General features: G+C 43.3%; 1 protein-coding gene across 12 annotated transcripts in view; it reads left to right on the forward strand.

Annotated features, from left to right (window-relative positions):
- Positions 1-1,297: 1,297 nt before the first annotated feature.
- madd (MAP-kinase activating death domain) overlaps positions 1,298-21,437 on the forward strand; it is a 46,556-nt gene continuing 26,416 nt past the window's right edge. For all 12 annotated transcript variants that reach the window (XM_053430104.1, XM_053430190.1, XM_053430888.1 and 9 more), the window contains exons 1-7: positions 1,298-1,713; positions 8,950-9,168; positions 11,267-11,908; positions 16,921-17,224; positions 18,408-18,539; positions 18,680-18,793; positions 18,952-19,032. In XM_053430104.1, coding sequence (XP_053286079.1) covers positions 9,110-9,168; positions 11,267-11,908; positions 16,921-17,224; positions 18,408-18,539; positions 18,680-18,793; positions 18,952-19,032 — 1,332 coding nt within the window. In that variant the 5' untranslated portion in view covers positions 1,298-1,713; positions 8,950-9,109. The remainder of the gene's footprint in view (positions 1,714-8,949; positions 9,169-11,266; positions 11,909-16,920; positions 17,225-18,407; positions 18,540-18,679; positions 18,794-18,951; positions 19,033-21,437) is intronic.

A 21,437-nucleotide genomic window follows, 5' to 3' on the forward strand; every position in this document is an offset into this window, starting at 1 on the left:
TGTTTAAAGTAAAGACCTTTATATTGAACACTGACATATATACAAGATATAATTGTATTATATTTCAGGTTACTTTGTTAGAACTGGCCTAATAGTAAAAACAATCTTACTAGAATAATTAACACCTGAATATACAGTTCATCAGTGGGACAACAACTTCCTACAATGAACTTTGTGAAAAATGTATTTAATGTTTATTTTGACTTTTTAAATTTGGTGCATGAGTCACATCCACTAATACAGTTGAGGCTTGACTCATGATCGATACTGCAGCCGACCACCAGGTGTCGTTTTTATCACTTAAAAAAGTGTTATTACTAGTTACTGGTAAACAGAGGTTTTTAACTCACTATATAGTTATCTACACCAGTGGTTCTCAACTGGTCTGGCTTCGGGACCCACCATCACCCCTTAATGACAAGCCGGGACCCAAATCTAGGAAAATATTCAACTTCTCAAATTTATTTAACGAAAACATGTTGCACTTTGAAGCTGAGATAGAACAGAATATCATAGTATGCCAAGTTAAATGATAAACCAAAACGACCAGCAGGTGGAGATGCTAGAGAAAGAAATATTCTCTTATACACTCAATTGGCTGCATTTTAATTAAAAACCCCAACGTGCATTTTAAGGACACAAGGTAATCCAACATACATAACAATTCAGTAACTTAAGTAAGTACTTAGGTAACTTAAGAGAGGAGGGTGAATAGACAGCAATCTGCTGCATAAAGAGGTCTCCTTCAAAATAAACCTTTTGCCCAGGCAAAGGCCGACCAGTTGGGAATCACTGCTCTACACAAAGGTTTGTTGTAATAGAGCCCCTTGGAAAAGGACAAGTTATTATAAAGGTTCCAGACTCGTTCCTACAAATAAACTGCTCCTGTGATGTCACAGGCTAATAAATCATAATCTTAATGAAGCTTCTAACACGAGACAGACGCTAAAATTGAAAACAAAACAAAAAGAAAACTAATCGCCTCAAGTGTTTGAGGTGATAAGATCTGACCACTGTCTGGGCGCTAAGTTATTACATCACTTCCTGTCTCTGTCGTCCTGCTCCACCTCTCGCATCAGTAATAATATGAAGGTTTTTGATATTATTGTGCAGAAAATCTATCGTTGTGTTGTGCATGTGTCAAAAAGACAAACTCTGGGTAAAACGGCCATAGTTCAAATGGAGGGGGTGGGGGGCCGCCATACGCACAGGGCCCCAGAAAGGCTGGGACCGGCCCTGTCAGATGATAAAACACAGTGAAAACCTGACCGACACATTCTCGCTGCTGTCCCCGTCACCAACGACTCTGATGACCGCTTCTGCTGGCAGTGTCCCCGCTCGTCGCTTCCCTCCTCTGGGACCGTGAGTATGCGGAACTCCCTGCGGACTGACGGAGCTGTCGGAGGGGATGTTGTGAAGGAGGCAGGTCGGAACTGACCGAAGCAGCGGAGCGGAGAGGCGGACCCACACACACACGCACACCTCCCATCTGTCACACACACCTCTGCCCGCCGGACACACGGACGCAGCTCGCCCCTCAACCCGACCTCCACACCGGATGCTACACCGCGGTACTCAAGAGAAACGCCCGAATCCAAGACGCCCCGCGCGGCCTCTCTCCCTCCGTGACCGAGAAGGACACCCTCCGCCCAGGCCGTCATCAGCAGCTGGCTCCGCAGCGAGCGTTAGCGGCTAACCGGCTAACGCAGCCAGGTGAGGACGCTCTTTCACACCGACACCTGAGCCGCTCATCCCCGCTGGGTTTCATTTCACCACCACCACAGAGCCACCTCCTAACAATCCACCATGTTTCATCCATTTGTGTCGTTTATCCGCGGGGGGACGCTAGCGCTAGCAGCTAGGTGGCTAGCTAGCTAATCCACCCGTGGCGTAGTGACAGCGTCGAGCTAGCGGAGCGGGGGTGAGAGGATGGATGTTCGGGGGAAGGGATGTGGAGGACGAGGCCTGGGTCCTCATCACGGAGCTGGGGACACGGACACACGACCTGCAGCTACAGGCTCAGATCGGTGGGATTCACCGGGAGATGCTAGCATCGCCTCATCCCAGTTATTAGCCCAGTTACCTCCAGCTCATCGTCTGTAATCTCCATAGGTTGTAGGTGAAATTCCCTGTTAACCTCCACTAACCTGGTCTCCTGTGTGGGGGAGTGTTTGTTACTGGTTTTAACCTCCCACACTGGTCGAAACGTGTTTGTCATTGAGGCCTGATCCATGTTGGGTTGTTTTTACTCAATGTCAAACCTGCAGTAGTGCGAAGTAACTAAGTACATGCACTCAGTTACTGTGAGAGTATTTCTACTTCAACCAGCATCTGTCTTTCACAGTTGGTACGTGTCAGAGGAGCCAGTATATTTATCTAGAAGATCCCAGTTACTCATTCAGTTTATTTTGGTCCACATAAACAATTTCCACAAGAGATTGGATAGAAAACACTGAAGCGATTTAAGTAACTGAAAATAACCAAAGGAATAAAAATGTAATATGGATGGATGGATAGATGGATGGATAGATAGAAGGATAGATAGATGGATAGAAGGCTTCATTGCTCCTGAGGGAAATCAAGGTATCCAGTATCAAACACAAGAGCATTAGAATTATAAAAGGTCAAGATGGGTCTAGAATAAGTTCACTGCAGTGAAATGAAAGTCTCGCCACTACTAAGCACTACAAAGCTGTCACTGTAAAGAAGTATGTGATAATGGAGATATTGACAATACAATATCTTAAGTATAATATTTATATTTGGAGATATGAAAGGTGTAGACTTCACGTATAATAATAATCGTAGAAAATACAGTGCGTCAAAGCCATTTTGTCTGGTGACTCCTCCAGGTGTCTCTATAAATTGTTGGCATCCATATAATAGAGATGTTTATCTTTGCTTTGAGGCCTTGGTCACTGTCATGGTAATGAAATACTTTTTTTTTATTATGACTGATTTATGCATGACCACAAAAACACCCTAATATCCCCCGAATCAAAAATAGTCATCCATCATTAGTTTTCATGCACAAGTTTTTATTTGTATTTGATAACTTCAAAACAAAGGCCTTCATATTGTATCATAGTTATCGTGTTATGACACCGGGATAATGTCACATGACAGGTCAGGTACATGTCTGGAATAAATATCAAATTTGAGAAGGTGACCCCCAAAAATACCAGGTGATGTTCCAGCTAATCATCTGTAAACTGTTAATAACAACTGAGCTTTTGACAACTGCCTAAATATGGTCCTGGTTGATTATTCAACCCAGAAGGACATGTGGATTGACAAAGGTATCGGTACACGGTTAATTGTTAAACACCCAGTTTGTATGTGAATGTCTTCATGTGGTAAACGCTGAGCTCAGGCCCCTCCCTGTTCCTCATGAGAAAGTACCAGCTTGACATGACAGCTTGAGTCATCGCACCCGGCCCCGAATGCAACCTGTCACCACATTCTACTGTTACTGTTATGACACGAGTGACACGTGTACAAAGAGGAATGTGAAGCAGATTCAAACACATGAATTCATGTTCATACAGACTCGTGTATATAAACATGTACGACGCAAAGTCTTGATACGAATGCTAGCATCTTGCGCCAAAGGAGTGTGTGGGAGTGTGATGAGATTTGCCTAACATGAGAGAAACCATCTTTGTGACTTGTATCTCGATTTTTTTTTTTTTTATTGAAGTTTGTCTCACGTCCCACCCACTTACAGTGAGGAGGAGGTTTCGCAGCCAGCCACCAGGGGGCGATTTAGACACTTTCGGCTTCACTTTAAAAGGAGCTGTCGTGTCGTGCATCATAATGTACCGTCCATGAGACAAACACACAACATATCACTACAAGTGAATAATACAACCAAGATGGGGGTCAGAGCCCGGACGACGTCTTTAAAACATCGTACATAATAAGAGAAGTGTGAGGTGGGGGCGGGGCTAAAGAGGACTAGGCTGTAATTTTGTGCTAACCAGTTTTATTGACAGGGTAATAAATCAGTTCTTAAATTTGTTCAGGCGTGTAATAAACAAACCCGGCGTTGGAAATCTAAATCTCATGGTGAGTGCGCAGCGAATCAATACTTTATTATTAATCTACACTTCATCTCTCTCTCTCTCTCTCTCTCTCTCTCTCTCTCTCTCTCGTTTGTGCTTTGTCACTCGGCTCAAACAAATCCAACAGTCTCCATCGCTAGGTACTGTCGGTCGCTGTGACTGGCAGGAAGCACTGTGAATCATATCCATCTCCCCCCCCCCCCCCCCAGTGCTTACATAACCAGCGAGAGCGCAGATTCATGTGTCGTGTTAACCTGCATCATTATGTCCCCTTTTCAAGAGAACACACTGTTGTTGTGGTTCTTTTATCTCGTGTTTTTTGTTTTAAAAGAGAGAGAGAAACAAAGCTTGCTCACTCAATACAGCCGGTGAAGTGGTGAAGTCCTTCCATCCTCATCTAAAAGTAATGATGCAGTCCTTGCTTCAGAAAATGGCCATTTTGGCATCGCACCAGGAGGCAGTTACGTTTCCAGACCTGAGATAAAAAGGTTTCGAATGTGCGTACTCTGCGATATGTCGTGATTACTTCCTGTAATGAACCCATTTCTGTGAGTGAGGATGAACTGTCTACCCCTTTAAACCCCTTCCACGTGCTCAGTAGTATGCAGAAACACTGTTAAATAGAATATTCCCACACGGGGGTTCTGTGCTCCGACTAGCTGCTTAGTGCAGATATCCTCGTTAATGTTAAGTGACAGTTTACTGTGGCCTTCTTGTTCATTAACATGCAAAGAGCAGCAGGAGACTGTCGGGCTCGGGGAGCACTTGAATAATTTTACCAAGTGTGATGAGCGGGTGACATTAAGCTCCCTCAGAACCACTTGTTTCAGCGTTTCACTGTGTGGTGCAGCGTGAGCCACATCTTCAAATACTGTCGGCCTGTGCACTCTTGACTTTTCACTGCTGTATGTCTCGCTGTCTGTCTGTCTGATGGCAGGACTATTCAAATACTGCTGAACCAATATCCCTGAAATGCTGTGGAAGGGTTGGGTCATGACCTAAGAAAGAATCAGTAAAATGTTGGGGTGGATGCTTGAGAACCTCACTTAGATTGTGTCCAATTAAGGCTATAGTGCCCAAAATATATCTCTACCCTATCGAGTATGGACCAGCTTTGTTTTCTTCTTCCGTCAAAATTAGTCTGGCCGACGTTTAGTCTGTGTCAATACTCAAAAGTAGAGCTATTAGACATAATTATACCCATAATGCATCTGAAGCCTTCTGTGGTGAAGTCACCCCCACTGGACGCGGCTGCATCACATGCCATGGCTGTCGGGGGAAGTCTCCCTCTTGCCACATAAACACAAACACTACTGTCATTTCCCTTGTAGCCTTTGTGGGTTTCTTGTTTGTGTTAGATAGTCGAGCTGCTTTAAGATGCGCCCATGTGACATTGATAGGGTTTTTGGAAACGTGACACAGTGATGGTGCAGCCGACACGACCGTATCAGGTTGACGTTTCGAAAAAGCCGCAATAACAACACTGTGTCTGGATAATTTCCAATGTTAATAGTTGTTTATTTCACTTTTAATGTCAAGATAATTATGAGGCCTTTTTAAATATTTCTTTTTTTCATGGGTTGTGGCCTGTTATTTTTTTAATTGAATAAATTTAAAAGTAAATAAAATTACTCGAAGCCACAGCGGACCTGCCTGATTATTTAAAATGTCAAAAGAGATAATATTCAGTTTTTTATATTAGTGTGTGTGTGATAGAGGGGTGGTGGTTTTAACAGTGTGATCCCCGCCCCCGCCCCCGCCTTGGTTCCTTTCAGTTGGAATGCATTACACCTACTAGGTAAATTACTGATCCTTTAGCTTATCAGTGCAGGGATAACAGCCCTTAAGAGACAGTGGAAAGCTGCGTTGGTGTTTGTGTTTCAGGGTGGAGTTTGTGAAGCTCAGGCTCGTGTGGCATTTGTTGACCCTGGCCCTGTCGCTTCATCTCCAAACATCTGTTCCAGTTGCTGAAGGAAGCTCACACTCACAGATATGTTTTAGCACCTCAATCTTCCCTGTGACAGATCAGAATTCATAATATAACAATGTGTATAACACTGTATGATATAACAGAATATGTACAGTACAATAGAATCTACTCATTCGCATGCGTTTTGATTTTTTATTCGTCCCTCGGAACCAAAGAGCCACAGCTTGTTAGTAGAGCGGCCATTTTGCAGCATCGTTTAACAGTCCTGCTGAGTGAAATCTGTCGTGGACGTGACAGCGACTCGATGCTGGTTGTGTGTGTCCCTGCTGGTGTGAACCACAGTGGGGTTAACAGCAGGTTACTAACAGGCATAAACAACACACATGGTTTCTTATCATCTTGACCTATGACCTCCGTTTGTGGAGCAGTGTACGTCAGTAACACAACATCACATTATTGCACCACAGAGCACAACATGATATCTCAGTGGGAATGAGTAAATGATTGTGTCGCTGCAAGTGGTTGTAGAGTTGAGCCCATCATAACTCCCCCCCCCCCCCCCCCCCCCCCCCCTCCTGGTTTGTTATTTTTTTGAATGGAGCTGTTAATGCATCCTCATCACCTCCACGAGAGTACTTCTACTACAAGAGTACTTTAATTTGGGGGGGTTTATTATACTTTCTCTCTCTAGTGTGTTTTTTGTTGTGTATGTAAAAGTTCAGCTTGAGAGCTAAAAGGCCCGAAGTCAACAGTAAAGTCCCCCCCCCACAGAAAACAGTGCTGCTCCAGCTCCTGAAACAGCTTGTGTGCGGCCGGGCTGTTACTGCCGTGGTGTATTTTGTGATGTCACGTGACCCACATTTGCATGAGATACACAACTAACGCAGCCAGGTAGAGGGAGGACAGACGCTCGGCTGTGTGCACGCTGGAGGCAGTCGACCGATCGTCTCCTTCATGTAAGCTCTTCACCAGATTGAGTGTGTTTTGGTAATCGAAGGTTTTGATGATGCTTTGTTCCCGTCTCATGTTTTCGCAGTCGAACATCTCAAGGACTTGCTGGTTTCATATTGAGTGAAGCCAGGCAACCTACCCCCCCCCCCACCCCCCTTTATCATCATCCACCCTTTATGTAAATGTTTGGCTCAAGAACTAAGCAGGTCGATGAATTGATGTGAAATTCAGTGTTGCCAAGTTTATGGAGGAATAAATGGATTCTGACTATTGATGTCGAGAAAACTGATTCTTCTTCAGAACACCATGTGAGCAGCAGAGCAGCGGCTGGAAGAGGGTCAGAGAAAGAGAACATGTAATCGGCACCTGACCCTAGTTTATTTTTATTTTTGTATTTATCTCTCCATAATTCAACCGTCGTCTCAGTTTCATCATATGCTGCAGGAGCCTGGCGTTATGCGGATTCCCCTGATAGGCATTGTATCCAGAATCGAACACGAGGTGCATAAAGTTACTGTTAAGAGATCTGTGTGAGTTGATATGAAAGACGAGCTTTGTCTGTAACGCAGAGAGGGAAACTGGAGAGGGCAGAGAATGGCCTTGTTCACTTGCCAGAGGAAAAACAGACCAAAAGAGATCTTAAACGTAGATCTGAATTTTATTTCTAGCAATAGCCTGCGTGGTAATTTAAACAACAGTTAACCAAAAATATATTAAAGCTTTATAAAGATGAATTGAAACAACGAATTTGTCCAAATTCTAAAGCTTAGAAAATCACATCCAGATGAAGTTATGGCTTATTGTTTCTGAATCATACATGAAATACAATTTGCAGAGAGAACCGAGGGCTTTGTGTGCTCCGATCAGAGCTGGTGCTTTGCCACTGGCAGCTGACGTACGCAGAAGTAAAAGACATTTCTCATTCCTGACGGGCAACGTGTGTGTGTGCTTTTGTGATCTAAGGGTTATTGAGGATAAATCCCAGTTTGTAATTCTTTGACGGAGCGAAGGAAATTTGTGTTTGACAAGATCCAGTAGAAGAAACCAGATTTGTTTTGATTTTTGATGCAAAAAAACGTTGGTTTTTTAATGACCAGATTTGTTTTGGCAAGAGACGCAGCAGATGCTTGGCAGCGGAGACGGAGGACTGAGGACATTGCTTCAAATACAATAATTAAATTACACGGTTTTGTTTATTGTGTCTCGGTTTGTTTGTTGCATGGTTTGTTTATTAGCAGGATTACGCAAAAAACTACTGAGTGGATTTCCGACAAACTCAGTGGAAGATTAGGACATCGGATCAGGAAAAATGGACATTGCCAAGAATTAGATTTCAATTGGTTCAACATTATGAGATGGGATTTTTTTTTTCTTTTTACACTTTCACCAAAGTCAACAGGCTCCGTGCTGGTGGAGCTGCTGCTTGTGCTTCACTCACCTGTCAGTCCCAGGCTTGTAAAGACCACCACTACAAGTAGAGAGGGGTTGTTGCTTGTTTCACCACTAAGGCCCCTAAGCTGCTTATTATATCAGTGAGCCGCTAATGAAAAATCCTTATCCCCCCCCCCCCACACACAAAAACAAGCAGCTGAAATAACGGTCAAAACAGAATCTTAAAACACTCACAGCTAGTTTAATAAGAACGAACCGTGCATTTTGTTTGAGGCATCTTTTTATAAGTTCAGTCGAACAGTGCTGTTTCATAACATGAAATCTCTGGCATGTCCCCTTGATCCACATTTTTCTGTGAATAACGAACTCTCCCAAATCATTTAGTGCGGCTTCATTTTATCTTGTTGCTGATCTGACATTGGTGGTTTGTAAAATACAACAGTGACCATGAAGGGCTATTTCATGTTTTCAAAAACCATGGACGAGTACTGAAGAATCTCTCTTATAAAATATTTTTTTTTGTTTTTGTTTGTTTGCAATTGGATAAATAGAGATTTTCTGACTTCAGTAGACTTGTGTTTTACGTGTTTTCTTCTTCTCTGTGCGTTACAGGTCTGACTCAGTCGTTTCTTTGGATCAACACGATGACGAGCGAGTCGCAGTGGTTCCACTCTACGCTTCAACTTTCCCAGTTGTGATGGAGACACAACACTGACTCAAGACAGAACACATATCCTGGATGCCCTGACAAACAGGACGGGTTCAATCCAAGATGGAGAAAAAGAAAATGTGCCCTCGCCTGCTCGACTACTTGGTCGTAGTTGGAGCAAGGTAAGAACTTAATCTGACTTTAAGTAGTAGTTTTGGTTTAAAGTTATCCTAAGCTTAGACATAAGGGTGGTGCTGAATATTGTTGTGAAAACTGAAGTTAAGTGATGTCAGCTGAGGACATCTCTCAGGTTGTAGAGACGCATCGTCTGTACTGTCTGAAAGTTTCTTGAAATTCCATTTAGTAGTTTTAGGCATTATCCTGCCTACAAACAAAACCTCCTTGGCAGAGGCAATAATTTTATTTATTTAGCTATTTTCAAAATATAGTTTAAAGCCAAAGAGTTATCCGTAAAGACGAGAGATGCTTCTCTGAGTGATTGTAGACATTTCTAAGATGAACTGAAATACAATCTCTTGATCTACTTCTTCTTATTGGACGCTATGTGAAATCTGATTCCGACTGTGCTCCTGGCGAGCAGAGTCCCCCTCCCCCCCTCCCCCCGCAGCTACAGAGCTGATCAAATCAGTTTTATTGATACTAAACATATCAGATGTCCAAATCAAATAAACCACAACCACTGCTGTCCACAAACAAACTGTTACTACATGTTTACGGCCTAGGAGATGGCCTTAAACATCTCCCGCCCCCTGTGGTCGTTCTGTCTCTTGTAAAGCAGTCCTTTGTTTAGCTACATATTTATTAACAACCTGTGACTGGGCGGATGGATGGGTCGACTGGTGCTACGTCAGTTCATTTCAGGTTTTGCTGTAGACACTAAATTGCTCTGCTGTGCTCACTAGTCAGCACTGGATTCCCTTTGCCATTTGCTGATACAATAATTCAAAAAATAAATCTGTAAATATATAAACTATTTAGTTATTTTCTCCCGGGAGGCATCCTGGAGAGTATCTCTGTTCATCATGTTTTGTTGTTCCTGAGAAGACGTGGTGCCGTGAGCCTTGAGTCCTGGTCATGAGGGTTTTAGAATTCATTAGTTGCTCTTTTTATGTATTTATCTCGGGGGCTGTAATGTTGCCTGCAGGCCAGAGGTTCCTCCACCGATGTGTTAACACTCTCAGGTTTTTTGCTTTGGAATTGATGTAGCATGCATAATGTAGCGCATTGTTTCAAGCAGAGTATCCACAGGAGAAAAGGATGATTCATATAAACACTATTCATTTAGCAAACAGTCCAGGGTGATAGTGTTTTTGAAGTTAGCCACCGAGCAGCTCTTCTATAACATTTATGGATTTCAAGCGATGTGCTTCAGGGGCAGTTTCAGAGTTATTATGGGGTGAGATGCATGTATTTTGTGAAGTTTCCCTCATTAGATTTTTTTTCAAATCAGTTCTTGGATTTTAAAAGCTAAATATAGTTAAGAATTTGCTTTTGTAACCACCAGATTACTGTTGGGACTTTGTTTAGACGTTGCTTTTTACTATGAAGTGATCAGAGACTTGAATACTCTTTTATACAATACTTCTCACAAGTTGATGGCCGTTTCAAATTCAATTTAAAACTATGAGGGGAAAACAGATTACATCAGAGGTGAGTTATGAAATGCCCAAAGCAGACTGAGTTATTCAACCACCTAGAGCTAATGATAGGTACAGCGATAAAGAATAAAGAATAGAGAATGGCTCACAGTAGAGCACTTACTTTAGTCACGATCCAGATTTATTGTTGGATCTGCTCCAAACTGCACCACTCAAAATCCCAGAGGATCCAAGTTAAAGAAAGTGAAATAAAATACCTGAAGTTTTAATAATTCTTTCTTGGCCCATGTCCCATCATTCCACCAAGTTTCGAGGAAATCTCTGCAGAGGTTTTTGCGTAATCGTGCAGACAACAAAAACAACCCACAAATAAACAAATGGACGGAGGTGAAGAGCTCATACCTCCCCCAAGGCCAATGCCCCTTTTCAGCAGTGGTTCCCATTAATTATCAAGACTGTGGCAGCCCGTCACTGTGACACTTCACATAATCAATCTCTGACTTGATGCATTGTATAGCTGTGTGCTCAATCGTGCTATTGTCCATAAAGTTTTTACTGTCCATGCAGACAATCTGCCATACTGTGGTTGTTCAATTTAAAGAGATCTGGTTTAAATTGCTTCTCTAAAAACCTAACAAATGTTTTTCTATCTCCCCTCCAGGCAACCTAGCAGTGACACTGTGGCCCAGACACCTCAGCTCCTTCGCCGCTACCCGCTGGAGGACCACCCTGACTTCCCACTCCCACCAGATGTGGTGTTTTTCTGCCAACCGGAGGGCTGCCTTAGCATCCGCCAGCGCAGGGTTAGCCTCCGTGACGACTCCTCGTTTGTTTTCACTCTTACCGACAAAGACTCAGGAACGACCCGCTATGGAATCTGCATCAACTTCTACCGCTCTTTTCAGCGAGGGCATCACCGTGCCCGCGGGGACAAGGGCAGCCATTCAGACACAGCCGCACAGGCAGCAGACACCGCTAGTGAAGGGTCTGATGGAAGTGTCGGAGGCTCATCCTCCGTGTTAGCTCCACCTAGCAATGCTGAGTCCGGAGCTCCGCCGGCCTCAGGAGAAGAGGGCAGAAAACCGGGTGCCGAGCTAAATGCCAACAAATCCCCACAGCACAGACGAAGCGCTGCTAAGATGGCGGCCAGGAACCGCAACAGCACGCTGACCTCGCTGTGCATCCTCAGCCACTACCCATTCTTCTCCACCTTCAGGGAATGCCTATATATTCTGAAGAGGCTGGTGGACTGCTGCAGTCAGAGGCTTACGCAGCGGGCTGGGCTCCCTCGCGCCACCCAGAGGTGAGGGTTGAGATTGCCTCTACAAGTTGTTAACGCAACTCATTTGTGTTGCTTGCCTTTAAGTTATTGTGATTCTTTTGTGTTTCTTCTTTACTCAAGTGTCACTTAGCAAATCTTCCACTAGCTCGGTTTCCAGCTCATGGATAATTTCTCATGTCATACAGTTTAAACATGTACCAAACTTCTAATAGTTAATTGCTATGAAAATGCACATGCATGCTTGTCAGATGATTAATGCTTATTAGTGTTGACCACATATGAACTTCTTTCTTGTGCCTTAAGTCTTAACTTTGATAACAAGAACTCATAAATTCCCAGGCTAATTGCCATTAAATTTGTCGAATCCATTCATACCACCAATGAAGCCTTTGATTGTAATGAACACATAAACTGTCACACCATCAATTTGAGGTCCCTAACTTAGTGTCTACAATCTGTATTTCTTTCTTGTATTTTAATACACAACCACTATGGGTTTGGAATCAAATCAATTAAAATCAAATAAAAAGATGTATAGCCCATATTCACAAATCACAATTGGCCTCATAGGGTTTAACAATCTCTACAAAAGGAGACATCCTCTTTCCTTAACACAGAACTAGGGTGTGGAAAAACTTTAGAATAAATAACAATAGGCCTTAATAAACAATTTTATTTCATGTACATACGCACCTGTAAAAATAATGAATAGTGCTCATAACATACGGAAATATCAGAGTCCAACTGATATATGGATATTTTTTTGCTAACCCAATATTAGGCAATAAAAACTGTCCACTACATTATATAACTTTGGCTATTATTCCTTAGATATTTTATCAAATCTTAACTTGAATTAAGAATACAATTTTTTTTAATGTAAAATGTAAACATAAATGCACATATTTTTATATGTAAAATAAAATATTTCACATCGGCAAACATAAATTCTGATGCTGATATTCTCATATCACCTAATTTATATCTGCCAACAAATAAGTCAGTTGCTAGCTAAATTCAATAACTATCTTCATCATCTGTTAGCTATTAAGTGCATTCATTCATTCATTACAAACAAAAGGGCTGTATCTGTTATTTTAAATCATTGTTTGCTGTAATTCAGCTTCTTTTATGTTTTAGAAAAGTTCACACAAGTAGACGACTAAATTAAAATGTGTTGGTTCCAAGTTATGCCTGCCGCTGCTGGTCGTCCATGTATATGTTTGTGTTTCAGAATTATAACAGGAGCCTTTGTGCAGCTCTGCAGGCCATCTGCAGCTCGTCATGCTTTCACAGTTCGCTCTACACTCCACCTCCATGATAAATAACCAAAGTGTTCACAGTGCGTCTCATCAGATTGTTTTGAGAAATTTGCGTTACGGGCAAATATTATTTCAGCCAGTGTCACGGGTTGAGCTGGAGACAGTTTCTAAAGGTTAGATGTTATGACTGTGAAGGTGTGTTGATCCTTGTGCTCTATAAATAATGTATTGTAATAATAAGTTATTACACTGAGAAGGAAAACCTTGGAGCTGCATGGTACACTGCGAAATGAAGAACTGGCATTTCTCTTTGTTAGACTTCAGGCAAAGAATTGCTCATGTGGTAAAATGGCCGATGATTCATATTTTATTAAAGCGGCAGAAATGAAGCAGTTACAAAAAACAAAACAACAACAACAGCGTTTGGTTATGACTTTGTGATGCGGCAGTTTGCAGTGCTCGGTGGGTTACTCTGTTGCCATGGCTGACTCAATAGGTTGCAGCATTAGATTAGATTAGATTTCTTTATTTATCCACACAATGGGGAAATTCACTTGTTACAGCAATAAAGGAAAACAGAATTAAAGTAACAGTGCCGAAGCACAAATAAAAAAGATCACAATATGTACACTACTCAAACTACACATAATAAGAGTACAGATAACAAACAGATAACAAACAACCTGCAAAACAGACACTGTGCAAAAGCAGGTGCTGGGGATAAAGTGGAATGATGTAAGTGTTATTGTAATGAAAACAAAAATATTATAAGTAATATTTCAACAGTAGTGACCATGATACAGAAAAATAATTAAAAAGTAAGTGACCATAATATAAATAATACTACAACATAGCATACTGGAAATATAAATAATGCAATGTAACCATTTTAAGTGACCATGATATAAATATAGATGTAAAGTGTTGTAAATAGATGTAAAGTGTTGTAAATAAATAAATATTGTGCATGGTAGTGGACTGAGTAAAACAAAAATACAAACATAAATAAGAAAAATAAAAATACAAATACAGCTATGGTGAGAGGTTGAGTGGAGATGGAGATAATCGACAGGGACTACAACATTATCAGGTGGTGCTGGTGTTGTAGAGCCTGACTGCGGCCGGGATGAAGGACCTGCGGAACCTCTCCTTCTTACACCGTGGGTGTAACAGTCTGCTGCTGAAGGAGCTGCTCAGGGACCCCACAATGTCATGTAGGGGGTGAGAGGTGTTGCCCATGACGGACGCCAGCTTGGCTAACATCCTTCTGTCCCCCACTTCCTCAATGGAGTCCAGAGGACAGTCCAGGACAGAGCTCGCTCTTCTTATCAGTCTGTTGAGCCTGCTCCTGTCTCTGTCCGTGCTACCCCCCCTCCAGCAGACCACCGCGTAGAAGATGGCTGAGGCCACCACAGAGTCATAAAAAGTCCTGAGGAGAGCCCTGCACACTCCGAAGGACCTCAGCCTCCTCAGCAGATGGAGGCGGCTCTGGCCCTTCTTATAGAGGGCATGTGTGTTGTCCAACCAGTCCAGTTTGTTGTTGAGGTGAACACCCAGGAATTTGTAGCTCTCCACCACCTCTATGTCCAATCCCTGGATGTTCACTGGTGTTAAGTAGGATGCTTTTTTCCGGAAGTTCACGATCATCTCCTTCGTCTTGCTGGTGTTCAGCTGAAGCTGGTTCAGCTCACTCCAGCTGACGAAGTCTGTGATGACCGCCCTGTACTCCAGGTCATTCCCCTCCGGAACACATCCAACGATGGCTGTGTCATCAGAGAACTTCTGGATGTGGCAGTGTGTGGTGTTGTGGGTGAAGTCGGAGGTGTAGAGGGTGAAGAGGAAAGGGGAGAGCACCGTACCCTGAGGGGCACCTGTGCTGCAGAGCACCACGTCAGACACACAGTGATGGAGCCTCACATACTGTGGTCTCTTTGTGAGGTAGTCCGTTGTCCATGCAGCCAGGTGTTGGTCCACTCCCACGTTCTCCATCTACACTTTGAGCAGTGAAGGCTGGATGGAGTTGAATGCACTTGAGAAGTCAAAAAACATGACCCTCACAGTGTTCCTGCTGTCCTCCAGGTGTAGCAGGGATCTGTGCAGCAGGTAGGTAACTGAGTCGTCCACCCCACTCCCAGGCTGGTAAGCAAACTGCAGGGGGTCCAGCTGTGTGCCCACCAGCAGTCGTAGGTGTCTCAGGATAATCCTCTCCATCGTCTTCATCAGGTGAGAAGTCAAGGCAACTGGCCTGAAGTGGTTTGGCTCCTTGGGGCGCGGCGTCTTCGGCACCGGGACCACACAGGAGGTCTTCCACAGGGCTGGGACTTTCTCCAGGCTCAGGCTTAGATTGAACAAATGCCTGATCACACCACAGAGCTGGTCAGCACAGTCCTTGAGCAGTCTTGGGCTGATACCATCCGGGCCCGGGGCCTTCCTAGCCTTGATCTTCTTGAGTTGGCTTCTCACCTGATCATCTGTTATAGAGAGGGGGGTGGAGGATGATTGGGGTGGGGGTGTGGGGGTGAGGAGTGGTGAGAGTAACAAGGGGGGATGATGATCTGGAGATGGGGTGGGGGTGGGCTGGTGGGGGTCAGGTGTCGAAGGTGGCAGGCTGAGGAGGGGGGGGGGGGGCTGGCCAGGAGAGGTGTGAAGAGGGGGCGGGGGGAGGGGAATCAAATCTATTGAAGAACAGATTCAGTTCGTCTGCCCAGTCCTTGTCCCCGCTGGGTTGTTGTCTTCCCACACCTTTTCCGTGGCCTGCGATGGTCTGCAGCCCTCTCCAGACGTCCCTGGCGTTGTTCTGTTCATTGGAGTGACAAAGTGATAATTAGGCTGTCACTTAACACTGGCTCCGGCCCAGTGTGATTGCTGGTTTTCACCCACACTGGTGACCGTGTTCTCTCCTCAGTCCTGTATTTATAGGTGTCAAAACCAGTGCAGCTTTCTCCTCATCATCACTTACAGTAATTGAGTGTCTAATGCACAGCTCATCTCGGACCATCGCTGTATTTGTCTGTGGTAAAATGCTGCCGTGGATCAACATGTGTCATTTATCTGACAACCTCGGAAAGAAGACATTCTAACCAGCGGCTGAAGCGACCTGAGAATCCTTTTCACCCAGACGTGGTTGGCTGAAATGCGGTGTGTCGATGATGGAGAGAGAGAGAGAGAGAGGGAGGCCATTGCATAATGGCTGCAGGCGCGTTGTGCTATGGCGGCTCTGACAGATTGAGGTCTGTGGCTGCCTCTGGGTAGCAGCTGCAGTCGGTGGGAGGGCTCCGACGGCCTAATGATTTATCTCCCACTTTGCCACGCGTGCAGAGAGCATACACTTGAGAAAGGGTTTAATGACACCATGTGTGTGCAGAGTGGAGGGTTTACACATCAATACTTTGCAATTCACAATTGCTTAAGAGCCTCTCCTGTGTTTCAGTCTCATTTGCTCTTCACGTTAGTGATTTCAGCGGGTGTTTGTTCAGGCCCCGTGGTCGCCTCAGTTTTTAACCCTTACATCACTGTCGAGTGCACGTATTAGAAAATACAATATTATTGAAACATGTAAAAAATGTGGCTGTGGATTATGTGATAAACTAAACGAGCAATGCAGGAACATCACATTGACGTTAGGGGAAAACCTGTTGCTCTTTTGGAAATGAATTAATTTCTCCTTTAACTTGATCTGAACAAATGTAAAAACAACCCTGACATATGCACTGAGCTCGGATTTATTTATTTTTCTAATCAATTTTTTCCCATTTTTCCTTCCACTTTCAGGGACACCATGTGGAGAGTGTTCACTGGGGCGCTGACGGTGGACGAGAAAGGCAGCCAGCTGCTGGCCGACTTGCGGGAGATTGAATCCTGGATGTACCGGTTGCTGCGTTCACCAGTCCCCGTGCCCGGTCAGAGACGTGTGGACGTGGAAGTGTTGCCCCATGAACTCAAACGGCCGTTCAACTTCGCCCTGCCTGACAACTCCCGCTTCTCGATGGTCGACTTCCCCCTGCACCTGCCCCTGGAGCTGCTGGGGGTGGACGCCTGTCTTCAGGTCCTCAGCTGCATACTGCTAGAGCACAAGGTAGGGACTTGCTCAGTGGGGACTTCAGGATGCTGACAGCCGCTAATCAATTGTCACTCAGGTGCATCTTTGCTTTCTGCTGCAATGAGATGAGATGTTGAGTGGCTTCAAACTGCCACTCTATCCCCTGTGGCATTTTATTAAAGACCAGACTGAATGCTTCAAGGAGAAAGGATAAGCAGAGCTATATTTATTCATACCGACCTCCTTAGAAATGTCCTGAGTGGCCTTCATCAGACATTTTATGTTAGATTGAGGCTTGCTGAAGCAATTTGATAGCGGTTTGGACAAAGGATTGTGGGTAAATAGAAGACTGAGTACACAGAGAGAGACTTCATTTCTGTCTGTCCTCGCTCCAACACTGGAGGCTTTCGTAGGGACGCTATAGGAATCTGTGTTTTTCTTAAGTGATGTAGTGTAGTGTTGTGTTGCTTTACAGTGACACTGATGCAAAGGCTCATTTGCAACCAATCAAATCTCAGCTTCACAGCCTCAGTCACACTGCGGAGAGACTTCAGTGTCTGAGAGATACTGGTTGTTTCTCTGTCAGAAAAACAACCAGTATCTCTCTTTTATCATTTTCCATTTTTAGTCGACGATTTACTGAAGAAAGAAAATAGAAAGCCTGAAAAGCCAGAGAGTATCATTCAGTGTTTCAGCCTAATTGTCCGATGAGGAGTCACTGGTTGGTTTCATTGCTGTTTGCAGCCTCTGCACCTCTCTCCTCCCTCTCCTCCACACAGTCGACCATCTGTATGAAACTCTGCCATTTTGTATTCATCCATTTTCTTTTATTCTGAAGATAAATTCAATGCATCATTAAATTCAGGCAGTCTGAACTAAGTGCTGCAGAGAAGCTGTCTGAGTTTTTTTATTTTTTACTTTCAAGCACTTCATGCTGCAGATATAAGTTTCTCATAAAAGCTCAGTTTTGAATATTGCTGTTATGAGTCCAACGTCAAATGGTTGTTCACATCTTAACATTACACAAGTAATAGGAGGTGTTGATAAACCATCATATTGTAATAAAGGAACAGAAGAAGCCGTCAAGAGGTGTTAGTGTGTCTGCTCATTTAAATATAGAGGAAACAGGCCAGTGAACACCCAGAAAGATTGTATTGAAACACAGTAAAATAAAGATAATAAGATAATAACACCCATATATTTTTTTTCTTTCCCTCAGGTCATTCTTCAATCCAGAGATTACAATGCTTTATCAATGAGTGTTATGGCCTTTGTGGCCATGATTTACCCTCTGGAGTACATGTTCCCTGTCATCCCTCTACTGCCAACATGTATGGCCTCAGCTGAACAGGTAAAGATATATTTCAATTAAGCAGATGTTTTTTTTATGTGCTTTATAATCGTATTTGTTGCTGTTTTAATTGCACATGCAGTTTGTGGTTGTCACCTCGAGCTGTGACTGACTGATGTGTTTACTCGTCAACTCCTCAGCTCCTTCTTGCCCCCACTCCCTACATTATTGGCGTACCTGCCAGCTTCTTCCTCTACAAAGCAGATTTCAAAATCCCGGATGATGTGTGGCTTGTGGACCTTGACAGCAGCAAGGTCGGTACATCAACATTAGTTTCCTCTCCTCCTTCTGATCTCATTTAGTCTGTTTTCATCATGTCCAGGGGGAAGCGGACAGATAATGTCTAATTAACCTACTCCTGGAGGGACGTTTTCTAGAATTGATTTAAAGAGGACTGTTTGTTTGCCGGCAGGTTGTTGCACCCACCAATGCAGAGCTGCTACCACCTCTTCCAGAGCCGGAAGCATGCGAGCTTAAGAAACATCTGAAACAGGTACCGCAAATCGGATTCCTCTTAGTTTCTGTGTGACCTTTCTCTGATTCTTTTACACGATGGCCGTCGGCACAAAAACCAGTCAAACTAGCACATATCAGCATTTTGCGGAGCGGCTCTAGAACTCAGGGACTCATGTGGAGCCACCGTCTGCTGCATCTTCCTGTGACCTTTGATTAAAGTCTTATAGAAGCATAAAACTTCTCTTTCAGCAGTGAGAAGAGTAGGGATTTCCTTCCTCAACACAGTTGTATGTATTGAACATGAGTGTGGCAGCATTTGAAAAGGGTTTTGTCGTGCACTAACATGAACAAATGTTTGTTTTTTGTCCTGTTCTCTCTGCATGCTGTAGCTCTTGGAGGTAAAAGCAGATGTTAGGACCCTGCTCCCCAAGCAAAAACCTTTAGAAACACTTGTAGATACTAACTTACCCCTGTAACCTCATTGTCTAAAGGGACCTATTATGCTTTTCTTTATTTCCTGTCCTGTCCTGTATACGACAAACAGTTTTTACTAGCAATGCTACCTTTTGATATTTGCACACAGCAGACATTGTGCATTTCTGAAAAAGATTTTACACACAGCTTGTCATTGAAAGACAGAATAAGCAGCGTAATATGAATCGAGTAGAATCATCTTTACTTGCCCTGGATGTTAGTGCTGCCCACACAAGATCAAACTCGGGATCCATCATGTTCAGAGTAGCCGTTTCAAATCAATTATTTTCCTGTTAATTAGCTTTGGTTATTAAGTACTTTAAAATACTAGGTGGTGCTCTGGAAAGCAGGCTTTTTAAGGAGGCTTCTTAAGGAGGCCTGAGCTAATACAGCTGGTTTGAGGCTGAGCTGACGGGCGGCCTACAGGGAGTTTGGGATAAATAAGGATTTATTTGAAAAAGCATAATCAGGTCCCTTTAATAAAGCATCTGGTTCTGATTCATGGAAAGACCTTTTCATGCGTCTAACATGTGAGTGATCCCAACACCCTCTCATACAAAGTCCCTTCACACCTTTGCCGATAGGGAAACAAGTGATCATTCAGTTTGCATATTGTCCGTGGGCTGTTGATCATCAGTTAGATTACCATGTACCCAGGCATTGTTATTCCACTGCAGTTCTAAAACCAATGCTAATGTTATAATCCTTATAATCCTTATAATAAATCTACTTTTAATCATCAATTTAAATGATGCAGGGGCACAATTTAAGCATCATAATTTCCAGTATCATAATTCAGTTGTTTTACAGATCCCTCCCTAAAGCTTCACAAGCAATGTAGTCAACACCCTGAAACTGTTTTAATCTGTAAACTCTTAACTTTTATTTGACCTTTCCTTGTGTGTTTTATTCAAACTTAACTTCATGTCTTTTGAAACTTAAGTTTTTGAAGTTAGAATCCTGTGCACAGTGATTCATTTTGTGTAACTTGCCTTGAATCAGAGCCGGTTCATTAGCTGTGTGTGGTTAGCAGCTCTCTCCCTGTGTGCGGATGTGTGACTGAAGGCTGGTGTGTAGGAGTGTGCAAAGCCTCAGTTTAGCAGTTGTATATTTGGAAACGAGCTCACAATATTGAATATCTGTGAATGGAGAAAATGTCGCTGAAGATGGTTGAGGTGATTATCAGATTGTGATGCCAAAGCAGAACACCGCTGATTTGAGAGCCACTTTAAAAAATACTTGCACCAGGAAGTGAGACATCTATTTTTCTTTTGGTTTGGTTGAATTATTATTTTTCCCGCTCACCCAACATTTTTCTATCTGAATTATCAGTTACAATTAAGCCTTTTTTAATTTTTTTGCTCCAGGTACTTTTGTCGTGCAAGTATTTTTATTCTCTGTGTCTGAAAAGATCTGCTGTTTTTGTTTCTTGTCATCACCACTCCATTGTAATCACTGGTTGGTTCCAGTTGGTCACCATGGATGGTCTTCATGTGTCCTGTAGTGGCCGGACTCTCTGGGTGAAGTCTGGTTTTTTTGGTCACCTGTCTGTGTCCCTCACTGTCTGTCACGTTAAACATTCAAACCAAACATTTCTCCTTTCCTCACATTCATTTCTCTCTTTCTCTCTTGATCTCACTCTCTCAGACAGTTCTCTCTCTTTCCTGTCGGACACTCTCTCTCTCTTTCCTGGCTGTCCATCATCTCTTCAAAAGCAAATACGGATTTACCTTTTCTTATCTCCTTTCTTCAGTGAACTGTAGACAAAATGGAAAAATGGTGAAAACAGCAACAGCAAAAAAAGAAATTCCATTATGGAATTTATTTTTCTCGCGAAGCCATATCTATTTGATTCGGTGAAATGAAAGGGAGTGCTGTTGAAAGGAGGTAAAGAAAAGAAAGGGAAAGCGCCACAGTTGTGACTCTTCCGTCATGTGCTGTTCCAGTGTCAGTCACAAAGTTGTCATC

This window comes from Pleuronectes platessa, chromosome 1 (genome assembly GCF_947347685.1).
Source record: "Pleuronectes platessa chromosome 1, fPlePla1.1, whole genome shotgun sequence".
Taxonomy (NCBI): Eukaryota; Metazoa; Chordata; class Actinopteri; order Pleuronectiformes; family Pleuronectidae; genus Pleuronectes; species Pleuronectes platessa.